Here is a 15,941-nt window from a genome sequence, read left to right on the forward strand (position 1 = left end):
AGGACAAGCTCCAAGGACAGCTGAAGAGAAGGATATTGCAGCCTATAGGATAATTACTTTAAAAAGGACAACGGGAAACAGTACTTCAGCCTGGGGGGAGGAGGGGAGGAAATACACAGAAGGGGGAATACAGTGAGGGTTTTCAAAATCAGAAGTAGCCCTGAGAAAATGAACAGCCATGGCTCTTTCCCAGCACAAGAATACAGGGGAAACACTGAGTTAAATTATCAGGTGACAGTATCAAAAGAAATTTCCTGTTCTCAGTACAATAAAAATACCCTTAAGGTTTATGGTGCTATCAAAGGCTTGGGCTACAGGAAGAGTTTTCACTGCGGGCTTGTCCACCGTTGCCAAGGCTTCTGGGAGCAGCACAGCCCTGGGACCTGTCCCACGAGGGATCCCAGAGTCCCACAGCAAAGAGCACGACGCAGGAGCGTTCCTCTGGCACGGCGCTTCATCATGAAAGGTTGTCCAGTTTCAGTCCTCCCTTCCCCTTGGCTTCACCAAACCCAACGTCACTCACCACGTTTTCAACAGAGGATTGAAAGGCTAGTTACTTTGGAGCAACACAGAAGGTATTGTCAAATTATGCTTAAAAGATGAGAAAAAACATCTTTTTCTAGCTGAACATAGGCTGTAACTGCAGTGTCATTCATTTATGAACGAGAACACAGACCATACAGCAAATTTACATCTTCTTTATCATGCATTTGCATTTCATTGGATGGAGGCCCTCCTCCAGGCAGAAGTCCTCTCTGAATGGTTTGGGTGCAATCCGGGCAGAAGGCAGTTACTTGTACTACGCTCACACACACCATGGGTGCACCACAGCCAGGGCCTGCAGCGCATACATTTTTTGCAAGTGGTCTCCTCACAGCAGGTACAACAGGCCTGGCCTGCCCTGACCTGCCTGCAGCATGTGCTGGTCAAAGCACAACAGCACCCATCAGCTCTATCAGAAAACATGACTGCAGCCAGCCTCTGAACCCCTGCCAGTCTCCGAACCTCTGCCCAGCCCTCCCGCCTGCAGCCAGAGGCTCTCCTGCTACAGTGGCTGGGAGGGAGCACCCTGGCCGCTTGCCACACCGGTTTGCCACCTTCAAGCTTGCCCACTGCCAGGCTCTCTTCCAGTCCATGCCACAGGCGTTGGCCACTGGAGGCTAGAAGGTGAGATACAGGCTCTGGCTCTCATGCTGCCAAAGGTAATTGCATGAAGCTGTGAGCTTCTAACCTCCCCCGACAGAAAACATACTGGCTTGCTCAACTGGCTTGCTCAACTGGTAGCCACAGAAACCAGTCACAGCTCAGACAGCCAGAACTTTACTTTTGTTTCAGAAGGTGCTGTTGGGACCTAAGAATGGCATGCCAGAGCTCACTATGTCTGTCATGTTGACACACCAACTGCTGGGTAGCCTGCAAGTTCAGGAACAGCAAAGTCCAACTGTTGCAGACAAAGATTTGCCCCAGGGTCAGTCTGGGCTTGGGAAACCCTCACATTCCCATCAGAGACTCTGCAGTCCCTGTGTATAAGCGTTTAAACAAGCTCCTCTTGCACCACCACCTCTTTCTGGACTATTGTGCAACGCAGACATAGCTCCATGTGTGGCCTCTGGCAAGTAAAGACGCTGCAATCCCACATCTTTAAAACCGAATGTGTAGTTCTCTCTTGGCCCCACCGCCTGCACAGCCAGAGCAGCAGCTGCAACTGCTTTGGAGTTCAGAGTCCTGGGGCTCCTGCACCAGGGTCTGACATCTCACCAAAGGTTAACTCTTTCCTGTGTGCTACAAACACCACGACAAACACACTTCAAATGCTTCTGTTCCCTAAAGACCATCTCCTGGTTTGAAACAACAGAAAACATCCTGCCAGGACGCTGCAGGGTGGGGTGAAGGCAGGGGTGGATGGGCACACCAGTGGGAGGCTGCTGAGCAACGGCGGTCGGAGCTCGCAGACCCTCAGCACCACCCAGGAACTGCTCTCTGCCTTGCACCTCAGTCGAAACACATCATAGCCTCCCAGCTACATGCACCAGAACTCTCTCGTGCGCCAGAGCAGCACAGAGAATAGCAGCCACCATTCGACCCTTGCAAACTTGGCCAGCAGTTTCTCATAACCACAAGTAACCCATGTCCTGGCATGGGTCTGGTCAGCTCTGTGGCACGGGTGCAACCAGTACCAGCAGGCAGGCTACAGCTGGCACATGCTGAAACAGGACTCCACGAACAGCGTGAACATGCATGGCGAGAAGCAGGGGACCAGGACCCATGGAAACGCAGCACTTTCCCTGGTGTCGATCTAGGTGTCAAATTCAACAGCTGCCCACCCCACCATCTGGGCAAATGAGAAAAAAACCCCAGAGATCCTTGTTTCAAACAACTGCACAGGCTTCAGTGCTATACTTGGCCTGGAAAATATTTTGTTTGCACTGTCAGAGGTATCTGACACATCTCAGAGAGCTGGATTGTAGAGAGCAGATGCCACGGACAAATCTGTGCAACCTGCCATCTTGCGAGATCACGTTCTGGAGGAATAAAAAAAACCCAAACCAAACCAGAACATGGACAGCGAAGCCATGTAATATTCCATAGGCCAACATTTTTTTTGTTAAACAACATCCAAATGTAGGGAACAAAAAAGATCAACCAATTTACTTTTACTGGCTCAGTAACTGCTTAGCTCATATATTTATATATTTTTAAAGTTTCTCCTAGAATGAGTTGACTTTTCAACTTTTATATATCACAACAATTCATTTCAAATGTAAGAAAAACTTTATTGGTCCATTAAACATTAAATCTATAACAATACATTCACTCAGTATACAAAAGGAAGTGTCCATAAAAACCATTAACATGCTTTAAAAAGGCAAAGCTGTTGACTATTTTACAATTAAGATCTTACAATTCTGAAATCTTTACCAATGCTTAAAAGTCAAAGTGTTACAGTTACTACAGATCACAACACTCGCAAAAAATGTTAAATAAACTAGCAAACCTCCACGTCACTGGGCTACAGCTTAATAAAATAAAACCACACAACACACCAAAAAGTTCCCTTGAGATATTAAGAACCTTGAAAAAGACTAATTAAAAACCCCTCACCATTAAGAGAAAATGTTTACATTTTGACTACTTTGCATCCAGTTTTTGAACATGGCATATACGAGACTGAACACCACTCACTGGCGGTGAACAAAAAGCAGACAGTGAACCCATATGTTCCTAGTAAATATTTTCTCAGCTTGTATACAACAAGTTGAACAATTTTCTCTGAAAGTTAATTCTCCTTGCTTTAAGTTTGCATGGATGTCCAATGACACCTAAGCACCTGGATGTGTATCACTAAGAGGAAAAATAAAGCTACAGTATGAGTAACGAGACATTATTTCCCCGTCGTTTTCCAAAATTCTTCTTGGCTTCGCACTGAGGCTTCTTTGGCAAAAGCGCGGCTGCAGTGCTGCACCCCGCAGCTCTGGTGAGCAAAAGCCCTGGAAGCTTTAAGCTGCTGGAGTGGTTTCAAAGCTGATGACTGTGGCTCTGAAGAAGTTTGTGCAAATGGCTGTACGCTACGGCACTGGGAGCTATTGGAGACTGGCAAATGGGGGGAAGCCGATGTGGCTTACCTCTGAAATACATTCCAAATTTTTAAATCTAACATTATTGAACAGGTGTGGAATGAGTCTGTGTTGGGTTTGTGTGGCAGGGTTTTGGTAGCGGGGGAGGGGCTACAGGGGTGGCTCCTGTGAGAAGCTGCTAGAAGTTTCCCTGGCTCCAAGTCGGACCCGCCGCTGGCCAAGGCCGAGCCCATCACCAACAGTGGTAACACCTCTGGGATAGCATATTTAAGAAGGGGAAAGACTGCTTGGGAAAAAAAAAAAAAAAAAAAAAAAAAAAAGAGCTGCAGTGAAGAGAGGGGTGGGATGTGAGAGAAACAACCATGCAGAGACCAAGGTCAGTGAATGAGGAGAGGGAGGAGGGCGCCCGAGCAGAGATTCCCCTGCAGCCCGTGGAGGACCCCATGCCGGAGCAGGTGGCTGGGCCCGGAGAAGGCCGTGACTGTGTGGGAAAGCCCACACTGGGGCAGTTCGTGGAGGGCTGCAGCCTGCGGGAAGGACTCGCGTTGGAGAAGCTCATGGAGGGCTGACCCCCGTGGGAGGGACCCCACGCTGGAGCAGGGGAAGAGTGTGAGGAGTCCTCCCCCCGGAACTGACCGCAACCTCCATCCCCGTCCCCCTGCACTGCTGGGTGGGGAGGAGGTAGAGGAATCGGGAGCAAAGCTGAGCCTGGGGAGAAGGGAGGGGTGAGGGGAAGGTGTGTTTTTAAGATATGATTCTATTTCTCATTATCCTGCTCTGATTTGATTGGTAACAAAATTAAATTGATTTCTCCCCCCTCCGCCAAAAATCCAACTTAATTTTGTTTCCAACCCGCTACCAAAACCCCGCCACACAAACCCAACACAGAGTCAAAACCAAGTTTGAGAAAAAAACCCAAAGCAAAACTGGATTTAAGGCCTACTTGAAACCAACAGAGTTTCTTTGGGCATTAGAAAGCACCTGTCATGCCAGTCTCCCAAAGTTTCTACTTCAAACCCTGTGCAGTGTGTCTGCATCCCCACCCTGGGGCACGTGGGCATTCTGCCATCAGGATGTCGAAAATGCAGAGACATACCAGTTCCCAAGCTACGTAACCTGTTACAAGTACAAAGCTTTCTAAGCGCTTGACCCCTGGCATTCCCTTGTACAGTCATGTGAAACACTCAGTTCAAAGTACTGTTTACAAAATTGAAAACACAAAGTAAAATGTCATGGCCCTGATTATGTGTTTTCCTCCCACAAGAACTTGTAGGCCACTTCAGAAAACAAAGCAGCAGTTTTCACAGAGGAAAACTGATCCATATAATAAACTATGATACTTGACTTTGCTTCAACACTGCAGGTTGTCCTGCTATAAAAAGAAAAGGATCAACAAGACCTGGCAAAGAAGCCTTTGCTAGTTTCTAGCACCAAAGACATCCCACTTGACAGGAAGCAGAATGGGAGTGAAGCAGGTTTACAATTCTTTAAAAAACAAATCCAAGGAGAAAAAGGCAAATAAAACGAGGAGATACAGCCTGCAAGCAAAGACATTGCTTCTAAAGCCCAGAAGGAAAGATGAGACCAAAATTTTAGTTGCAGATAATCTTGCTCATCTAGCCACACAGGTACAGTCCCATGGTATTTTGCTTCATCAACTTATTTAGGAGAAAAGCCCAACAGTTTATAGCATAAAATCTTTATAGTATGTTTTAAAAGCCATCAGTGGATTGTTTTGTTACCAATCTGTTCAGAGACGCCCATGATACTGTGGGCTGCTAGCCAAAGTTCAAGCAGCACTATCTTGAGTTCCCAAATTCTCCTGATGCATTGGTCAAAACCAGAAAACTACTAAAATACAGCTTTTTCGCAAGTGCAACTGTTGCTTCATTAATAGCAATGTTCTAGCCCAGAAATGGCTGCACCAGTGGCTGATGAAGCAGTTATACGTGCATAGCTTATAATCTCAAAGCGCTTCTAGATTTGTGAAAAGGTGCTGAAACACAAAATAAATAAATAAATAGACATGCAGTGTTTATGATTCTGTGAGGGGATAAGCCCTCTCTCTGGACTACGCATACATTAGCAACACTGAATTACCCGTTTCAGACGAAAGTGGCCCAACCCAGCCAGGATCTACCGAATTAGCTGGGCAAGTATGAGCTTTTTGAACCTCATGGAAATGCTTGAAGTACAAAGTTAAGAGTATCACAAACATGTAATAACTCTGATGTGTGATCACAGTGGAGTTCCTTACTTGGCATCCAGCTGCAAGGCCTGCCTGTATGCTTTGAGGAACTAGGTGGTAAACAGGAAACAAGCATATCCATCTGCTTTCCACAAATTCTTAATAAGGTTTTACAGTCTCATTTGTTAGTCCAGCTATTTGGATTCAGAGACTTGCTCTCTGAGTCCATCCCACTGATTCTACCCCAAACAAGAACCAGTCACGATTGCGGCTCTCGGTTGCCTTCATGAGAAAATCTAAAATTGTTCCAGTCTCAGACGGCAGTGCAGCAGTGAGGTTCCAAATAACCTTTCTTACAATAGCAAATTTGAAAAAGTAGGGAAACGCCAATAAAATTGTTTCACCTTCCCAGCAGAACTAACCTGCCAACACAGTCTGTTCCTCCAAGAGTCCATTAAATGATAGCATTAGTTCAAATTCAAGTTTAACTAGAGGAAACGGTACGGGACATGTTCTCTAGTCTTCCTGCCTTTGTAACAACAGCTTTCTCACTTCACACAGCCCCAAAATACTAGGAGCCAGAAATGCTGCACCACACATCCGGGAACAAATTCAATGAACAATTGTGGCACAAGGCAGGACAGACACCACACAGCTAACCGCCTCAGGCTGAGCAGTTACCTGCACTTTCAGGTACAGGGAGAGAAAGTTAACTGTTTACTGTTTAAATGTAAATGTAAGCAACAACTACTCATTTATTTACAAAAGCATCAGGCGATTTGTGAGTTTTCCCAGTTCATCTTCCACTGCACAGTAATATCTGAATCAGTCTCACCCCCAGAGGTCTGTCAAGCACAGATTATTTGGTCTTCCACATGCACTGCGGGTCTGACTGTGTCTTGTACACACCAGTTGTAACGTGCAAGGCAGCATCACCCAGTCACAGGCTCAGTTCAGGTTTTCTGGTTCCAGTGCCACTTGAATTATTAGCTATCACAGCAGAAGGTATGAAGGCACTTCTTAAAAAGGTTTTAAAAGCCCATTTGCGTGAACTGTTTGGAACCTATGAACTGGGCATTTGAATCCTCGACCCTCGCTGAGGATTTTATTAAGTAGTTGCACATGGAAGTTCACAGTACAGATTTTACAGCAAACGCTAAGGCTGTAACATTTGCCTGTCCAGCAGGAAGCCATGCCTCACTGAGGACCTAGAGGCTTTGCACACCCAGGTGCCACCAGTTACTGACTCCTTAGAAAGGCCTGGAGATCCATAGCTGCATCTGGGGCCACAGCATGGACACAGAGGTCCTCAAAGGTATTTTCAGGGTCTTTTCCCATGTTTGCTCAGAAGTCGACAAAGCAATGTAGTCAGGCACTGCCCCATTCCCGCTCTACATATAGTCGCAGATCTAGATGCTTAAGGTCAATAGTTGGTGGAAGGGAAGGATGAAGGAGCAACTCAGTGAGGTGAGTGCTGTGTAAGAAGAATGGACTCATGCCTTACTGTGGACTTTCCTCTTACAACCCTGTTTCCTCCGTGCAAAACCTATTTCCTTAAATACAAACTAGAAAAAAAAATGAGCACAAGGAGATGCAGGAAGTCCTGACGCAGGCAGGTACTGCCTACATAGAATAAGTGTTTTTGTGAACAAATAAGAACATCCGTTGGCCAAGATATGTAATAAGATCATCCACATTTGTGACTGGGATGCCTGCTACCAGAACCAGAACAGTTACCACACCCTGCCTTATAACTTGACATAGTGCATGCCTTCTTCTGTAGAGCACCCTGCCCAGATTGTTCTGTTACAAAAACCACAGCTAATTTTAAAAAAACATGCTTGGTTTCTCATAGTACAACACACATGGCACTAGAAGGCAACTCCTGTGAGCCTCTATACTTTAAGGAACAGCATTCACCCAGTGAGGAGCAAGAGCCTGGACTATCTCAGCTGCAGCTCACAGTTCTAGCACTGGATCAAGACTGTTTGTCAGAATAGCTGCCGTGAGTTAGGTGGGACAACTGTTAAGTCATCATTGCACAGTCCATAAGCTTTTATCTTAGAGATGGACAGATAAAGGCTTCTAGATTGCGAATGCATTAACAAAGGCCTTTTTCTGCTGCAGAAGGATCTGCGTGGCTGGACTCCAAATGCAGGCAGAGACATACTGACAGGCCCCCATGCTAGCACAGCTCTTGGCGAGATAAGAACCTCCCAGCAGAAGCAAAGGGAAAGAAAAACCCCGCCTCCCTCTCCAGAGCTCTTTGTTCTTTTCTAACTCAATGTCAAAGTTAAGCTTCAACTTTTTTCCCCCTAGGCGCAAACAAGGAGAAGAGCAACAAGAAAGTCACGTCTGGACAGACTCCTCCTTCCCTCAGGTCTGGTGACACGTATTTTGAGGCTCCTAATCACTGGGGTAGGTGGTATAAATATACAGGACTGCAGACCTGTAGATTTCGTTTGAGGTAAGAGTGCACAGGGTTAGGAAGATCGCACCCCTAGCAAGCTCCAAGCAGGACAGAAGCCCCAGGATACCATAGCAACAAGGCAGCTAAAAATGGTAATGAAAACAAGAGCAGAACTGAGATCTGTTACCTTATCATTACTCACCAGGTGTGCATTAGCCATCAATTACTGCAACAGAACAAATAAGGCATGCACGTATTTTGGCCATCTCATTGGCCTCTATGTTGTGCTTTTCGTTGTTCTGCAGAAAGCATTGGGTGAAGATTTAAGGCTCAATCATATTTCAAAAAAAGAACTGCTAAATCAGTTGATTTTGTTTATATCCTGCATATTTCACATTGGCGGGGGGGGGAGAGAGAGAGAGAAGACAAAACCTCTGGGACTAGCATAAGTCACAAATTCATCCCACCAGAATGTAGATAACTATAGTGGGTTCAACCTTATTCAGCATTTAGGGCACCTGAGCTGCTGTTCTACCACCAAATCATCTGCTTAAAGCACATAACAGTGACATGGTAGGGTTTAATATTGTCAAGTCAGTCACTTGTACTAAGGCAGCTGCTGTTACATTTGTGTCTTCTGGTTTTGTTTTTCTGACTGCTTACCCCACTGCTTGGAATAGGAGTTCTCCAAGAAGTTTAGTCTCCATTAATGGATTGGTTGGCTAAGTCATATCCCCACAACAAAACTAACATCAACAGACGAGTATAAAAATATAGCAGTTAGAAAGAATACTTTCCAACCAACAAACAGGCAGAAAAGGAAGATGATGCACTATAGTCCTTTTCTGACCATCAATGCATTTAAAATATTATAAAATCAGTCATGGAAACAGAACTGAAGATCTTGGGAGATCTTTAGACACAAGTTGAAACAGCAAGGTAGAAAAGTAAATGAGCACTCCACTTTTAAATTTAACAGCAACTGGCAGTGCTCGTGTAATTAGCATTTTCTCAACAGCAAACATTCTGAATAAAGAATGTACCGTATCTTAAATCCCTGTGCAGTACACACAACTTGCAGTTTAAGTGAGCTGGCAAAGCAAAGTTGGACAAAATTCAGAGTTTAAGAATTTGTGTGTAGAACTCCCCTTCTGTTAACAACTGGACCAGATCTGAATTGCATAAAATATTCAGGTGCCTTTTAAAGTTATAATAGAATAAATACTCTATCATTGGTACATTCCTTTCTCAATCTAGGTATACAATAACTTAATATATTTAATATTTAGATAAACAATTTTTAGTAGATGCTTTGGCAGTCAAATTCTTAGATATTCTCTATTTCTACAGAAGTATTTAGTTATGTTTTCAGAAAAAATTATCTGGATTCTACTTATAAGAATTATATGCTGTACAAAACAGCAGTCCAAATCATCATTGCAAACTGTAAAAGACACAGCTAATAAAAGAGTATAAAAAGGAATGCATATTTGCTCGAAGATATCCAACTTTCACAGGAAGGAAGAATATATATCTGCACCATGATTTTTTCTTTTCTTGCCAATGAAGTCAGAGAAAGACTGTCAGTTATTTGAAAAGCATTTCAGTTATTCCAGTTTAGGCAACGACTGTGTTTCCTACACTCCACACATCAGCATTAGAAAGTTTTGGAACAGATTTGTTCCCTTGGGCAATGCTTGTTTGTGACAATTAAAAAAGGTAAAAACAGTCTTCAATCATTTGTTTAGTCTGACTAAAAAGTTACTAACCAGTACATTACCGTATGTAATGTATATGGGGGCGGGGGGGGGTGGGGAGAAAAACACAGAAGGACCTTCTGAGTGTTCACACTGAGAACTCTCTGGTTGGGCAACAGAGTGGAGCAATAAGAGTCCATAAGTACAAACAGACACAGACCCAACAGGAGACCATCTTAATCCAGAAGATGGACCAGGTTCCGGTAAAGAATTTTTCAATCTGAGCACTTTCATAACTGTTAAGGGGGAAAGAAAAAAAAAAGAAGCAATAAATGCACTATTCATATTTCAGACTACAGTATCCTCTGTTTTTCCAACTGGGTCACAGACTTCAACTAGGTTAACCCAGACACAAAGCAAGGGAAAGCAGCGCTTCACAGAGCAAGATCTTGCTCACGAATCGCCCGGGAAAGGCTTGCAACGTGTCTTCCAGCTTCTTACTTAAGGAGAGGAGACACACTAATGGCAGAAGTTCCCCTTCACATCTCCCCTCTCAACGCAGAGAGACATTAATTTCTCAGCTTTAAAGAAATACACTTACTGGAACCAATGAGTTACTGTCATCATCACGTAGAGCGAAGCCAAGAAGAAGACGAAGTGGAAGTAGGCATAACTGTACACCGTGCCTTTCTTCTCATCGTAAATCACAGTCTGGCCTCCTCTTTTTTCAATGTGGTCTTCAGCATCAGCTGTAAGAGACAGGAAACAAGAAAGCTTTTGCAAATTTAATGAGAACTGAAAACAGCAGCTGGCTTCACGAAGAACACAGCAAAACATCTACAGTGTGATTTAGGAAAGCGTGATACAGAGCAACACTTGCGCGTTTCCTTGCCCTCAGGGCATGGGCCTAAGCCTTCAGTAAAAGAAACTGGACTGCAGCTGACATCCTGCCTTATATCAGCTTCCTGGCCTACTGGCTAGTTTTTTGAGCATTTGGGCCATTTAAATTACGCTGTCTGTACGATATACTTCTGGCAAGTCCAAGCTGATAACTCTGATTATACCAGGTCTGCAAACAGGACACTCCCTTCCTAACTCACTCTTGAACTGCAGTCCCTGCAGAGCTGCTGAGCCAAAAATCCAGCAGTCAGTCACACCCACAAGCATGCAAAGAGCAGATCACTCTTTGTACATTGCAGTAATGGAATGTCCTTTAAGGAATTATTAACTAGCCTGTTGTTTTAAAATGGTATTGTTACATCTCTTGCTTCCTTCCCTAGTCTAACTTTGAGCACTTCAGCTGCTTCAGTTTGATATGCTACACAATGAGGATACAAGCAGCTCTCCATCTGCAGCTGCCTCCTTACTCTCTTGGCTTTGGTCTGAAAGCCCCAAGTGAGGTAAATTGTGCAGTGAAAATGTAATTACCGTCTCCATCAGGCACGCAGCAAAAGCAGCAACGAGCTACCTGTGGAACAGACAACAGGAAGGGTAAGAGTCTGTGCTACAGCAAAGAAGCAGAACAGCTGGTGAAGGAAGGTCTGTTATGTCTAGGTTACAGACACTAATTTAGAAAAGTCTGGTTTGTATTTCCAACCAGCACAAAACTCAAATTAGGATTTGCCAAATAGTTCATAATAGCAGTTTCTAAGCTTCGGAAAACCTACTCAGTAAGATTTGGCGCAAATTGACCATTCTTTAAGGATTACTCTACCCATTTTACATAACTCAAGGTCAAACACTAGTGCAAATAATTTTGACAAAATGGTGGAAAAGCTACAGTAAAGCAGTCGCACATTAGTTTTTCAGAGGGGACTTACCTCTTCAGACTTGCATCTAAGCGCTTTTCAAATAAAAAATTTTTCTAGTGAAATGAAAGCATAAGGAACTTTTAAAACCCTGCTGCATGGGTTGGAAATCACAACTGCACAAGCATATGTCAGAAAAGTACTTATCTTTGCAAGATTTTGCTGAAATGGAGCCAGAATGACTACAAGCAGAATGAGTAAAAGCAAAAAGCTGGTTTTACTGCTTTATTTAAATGAAGATTTTCTTTTTTTTTTTTTAACTGATGGAAAAAGGAAAGCTGAAATTGATACTTCTTCTGTTGAGAATGTGGTAATGTAAATGCGAAAAGGGTGCTGACCATCCAATAAATATGTAAGTGCATTTTCTGCACCAGACCACAGTACAAGTCAGCACTTTCTGTAGTGCATCACCAACATTACTCATTCTGATAAAATCCTACTCTGGGATTTATTTTGGTTGTGGTCTGATGAAGACAATGAACCCCGTCAGGAAAATTTCCTTCCCTAACTATTATATCAATCAGTCTTTATAGCATGAAAGTGTATTAACTTTGTTAACATATATTTGTTCACAGCATACACTGCAATGTAATGAGGTAGTAGAGGTTTACTGGAGACTTTGGTACTGTTCATGCTTCAGTAAAACAAACTACAGGACAGCCTGGCCCCGGAAATAAGGACTTTGCTTCCTGGAAGCTTAGAGCTGTCCATGAAGGATAAAAGATACCCCTGGGCAACCAAGATAATGCCAGCATCCTAGCCCCTCTCACACATCTTTGAAACCCTCCCAGTGTCATAGATAAGTAACTATCACCAAGACTGACTCTAGGAATGTGTAGATCAAGAGACAAGCGGCAAGAATGCTGCAGAAATATAGTTGCTTTGGAAAGTTATACTATGACTAGTAATCAGTGGTGTGGGTATTAGTGATTAATCAAATCATGCTATACCTGCATGCTTGAAGGGTATAAGGACCCTGTGTAAAACTACATTCGGGGTGCCCCAATTTGGCTGGCACACCTCATGCGCATGAATAAATATTTACCCTTGTAATCCTATACTTTGCATTCTAGCCTCTCTCCTTAGTTGGCATGGGCCAGTTGCAAGTTTTCCTAACACCGCCAAAAAGCAGATAGTAAGCCTTTAACGTGAAGTGTCCAACAGAAACATCAAATGGCAGTTTTTATCCTGCGTATCCATGATTACGTGTACTCACTGGGTTCATAAACTCATGAAAAGCCAAAAAGCTCATTCTCTTTTAAAGACTGGCTGACAGTTTAAATAAAACCCTTATTCCGTATCTCTTTCTACTGCTGTGCCAAGCCTCACCTAGAGCACCAGCCTGAGCTCCCCTTGGGCCACGCTCACATTCTGAAGGAAGTGCTGGGTTCCCTCAAACTTTTTAATCAGTTGCGATTAAGTCCTTGCACACACAGAGTGATGAAATTAGCAATGTGGCACGCATACTGCTAGCCCCTCCTAACGCTCAGTCGTCTTCAGCACAGACGCCGACAGACCCTCTGTACACCACAAGCAACTGCAGAGCTACATTCACGCTCCTGGCCAGGAGACAAAGGCCCTTTGCCACAGCGAAGGCAATCAGAATGCAATTAGTTGCTCTTCACCAGTCATTTCTTTGTATTTACGTTCAGCAGCTCTTGTACCACTCTTTAAAACCAAATGGTCCGGAAATAATCCTGTCAGCAAGCACTGCGGCAGACGCGCCGGACCTTTCCGATGAGGGGGCTGCATCCAGCGTCTGCCCTCTGCCAGCCGCCCCTAACCTGCCCGCTGCTCCTGCCGCAGGGCGCACCGCAGCCCCAAGCCCTTTGGACAAGACCTCCTACGGCGTAACGCTGGCAGAAGGCGGTGGGTGGGCGTGAAGGGCGGCTGTTTTCTCTTCGGTGCCCCTCACCCCAGCCTGCCCCTCCTCAGCACAGGGCGAGAAGGCGGAGGTCCTGCCTGGATCTGCTCGAGGCAGGCCGGGCCATGTCTCGGTGCTCGATGCTGAGCCTCCTGGCAGGCTGCCCGCCTGCGAGGGCTGGGGCCGGTGCGAGGAGCCACCGGGTGCTTAGCTCCTCGGTGCTGGAACCCACGCCCTGTCCAGTCGCACCATCCTGCCAGAGGTAAGCTCCTCTGGCACGGGCACGCTCCCACAGTGAAATGTGTTTTGCTTCCCTGTGCCCAGCTACTGCAGACACCAAGTGTCTCAGCAGATACTTCTGCATTTTTGGATTCTCACAAACACTCTGATTAAAGACTTGAAAAATAGAAGTTAAAACTGCAGATGCAAGTAACACCAACATAGAGAGAGCTAGGGATGGAGATTCATCCTCCAAACACACACATGCATTGGAAGAGTAACACTAGCAAGCCTACATAAGGGGTAACTGTTACTTAGCAAAAACCCACTCATTTCCCAGTGTTTCTGCGTGTTCTCAGGATAAGAAGGCCAAAGAAATAGGCAGGTGGAATGAAGAAACCTGTACTGCTGAAACAGGGCCAAGAAATATAATCAGAGATGAAATTATAGGCAAAAAGTAAGTACTTATGTGTGGAAATAAAAACAAGAGATAGGAACTTGGGATCATAGTCAGTTGCTATGAGAACAAAGGCAACCAGGACTGAAAATGTTCAAGAACGCCTTCACTTCTTTTTCCCAGCAGACTTTTCCTTTAAATGAGAGGATATGAGCTTGTGTGGAACACAAGATTTACAGGAAGTCTGCAGGATGTTAAATAAACTGCAAGAGCAGCAAATTATTGCAGTACATAAAGGCACATCCACAGGACCAGCAAGAGCTGCAGAAGGGCCAATGTGGACAATTGTTCTGATGAGTCCATACCCAGAGGCACGTAGCATGCATGCTACAAACAAGCTTTTGTTTTCACCTAATTACAGATTACTTAGCCATGAAAACAACAGCAAGAAAAGCACATGAGGAAGTCTGCACAGAAATCCTGTGGGAGGAAGCAAGAACTCACTTCAGTTTCGGGTGTTGCATATATTCCTCTCAGTGCCTCTGAGCTTGCACGTGTTGTTGAGGTCAAACTAGGAGCAAAAGAAGATAGTGTCAAAACCCTCGGCATAAGTATAAGCCCAACAGGGTGATTTTTCAACACCACAGCAAATATAAACAGTCTATTCCCATGTCTAAGCTAAGCATTGGCCTGGATATAGCATCAAGCGCTAAGCATGTGAAAAGCTTGTTCTGCACAAGTATAAACCAGCCTGACAGACAGCCACTGGCCAACTCAGGCTGAATCACAAACTTAAAAGTAGGTCACTCCTGAAAGGTGGTGAATTCATCACCATCAGACAGCAGCAAACAGCAAAGCGCTCCACTTCGCAATTCAGAAGAGATCTCCCCTGCTGTGCACAACCAATGCTTTTATATTAACTTCACAGCCATCACTTTGGCTCAGTATTTCTGTAAAGGCTTTGCCAGCGAAGTAACAGAAGTAACAGGTCGCTGGCAGCAGTTAGTTTTCAGAAGTAAATTACCAACCGCTATTGTCAGTTCATCAGCTGCTGGAAATCACTTCTTTGCATGATTGTAGTTGTCTGGGGGGAATCCTTTCTAGTTTCTTGATTAGAAACATTTCTTGCCCAGTCTTGCCCTTTCAGGATGTGTAATGCAAACTTCCCGTTACCCACAGGGAGAAGTGTGTTAATGCTTTGCTGTACACACTGAGCCTTAGTAAGCAATACTTCAAAACATTTCCCTTGAAGGCCCTCTTATCTCCCCAGCTACATGGTGCACTTCCCCTGCAGGCTGCATGAAGGTTGTCTGCATTCCTGAAACACCTTCCTGACGTGCTGGAAATACTGTTCTAATGTAAACTAGATCCAAGATGCATGATATCCATGTATTTGATATCAGAATTAAATGGAACACGTATGCGTATTTGATAGCAGAAGTAGCTGTGCTACCTCTTCAGAAAGTCTCTTGTTTTCACTTCAAAATTATGAAGGAGTTTCAGTATGTAAATTTTGAAGTGGACTGTTTCAGGAGCAGAACCTGCTCAAAAACCTGCAGCAGACAGGCAATGCTGTCTCCTGGCAACCCACACAGCCAAAACAAGTGATACATCACCTTTCAATCATCAGCAACTCCCCCCATCCCCATCCCAGAGCATGACTTAATTTATTGATGTGAGCTGCAATAATACAAGGTAAGCATCACAACTATATAGGCACAAACAGATTTTTTTAGAGCAGGAGATCGCTGGCAAATCCTGATGGCAGTACTGTGTTCATCAC

The 15,941-nt window shown here is 44.5% G+C and overlaps 1 protein-coding gene across 1 annotated transcript in view; it reads right to left on the reverse strand.

Annotated features, from left to right (window-relative positions):
• Nucleotides 1-3,901: 3,901 nt before the first annotated feature.
• The window catches only part of SERINC5 (serine incorporator 5), a 43,750-nt gene continuing 31,710 nt past the window's right edge, over nucleotides 3,902-15,941 (reverse strand). The window contains exons 9-12 of the mRNA XM_050912690.1: nucleotides 14,663-14,729; nucleotides 11,299-11,338; nucleotides 10,472-10,619; nucleotides 3,902-10,166 (exon numbers count right to left, since the gene is read on the reverse strand). Of these exons, the coding sequence (XP_050768647.1) occupies nucleotides 10,019-10,166; nucleotides 10,472-10,619; nucleotides 11,299-11,338; nucleotides 14,663-14,729 (403 nt within the window). The 3' untranslated portion in view covers nucleotides 3,902-10,018. The remainder of the gene's footprint in view (nucleotides 10,167-10,471; nucleotides 10,620-11,298; nucleotides 11,339-14,662; nucleotides 14,730-15,941) is intronic.

Source organism: Gymnogyps californianus, chromosome Z (assembly GCF_018139145.2).
Source record: "Gymnogyps californianus isolate 813 chromosome Z, ASM1813914v2, whole genome shotgun sequence".
Classification (NCBI taxonomy): Eukaryota; Metazoa; Chordata; class Aves; order Accipitriformes; family Cathartidae; genus Gymnogyps; species Gymnogyps californianus.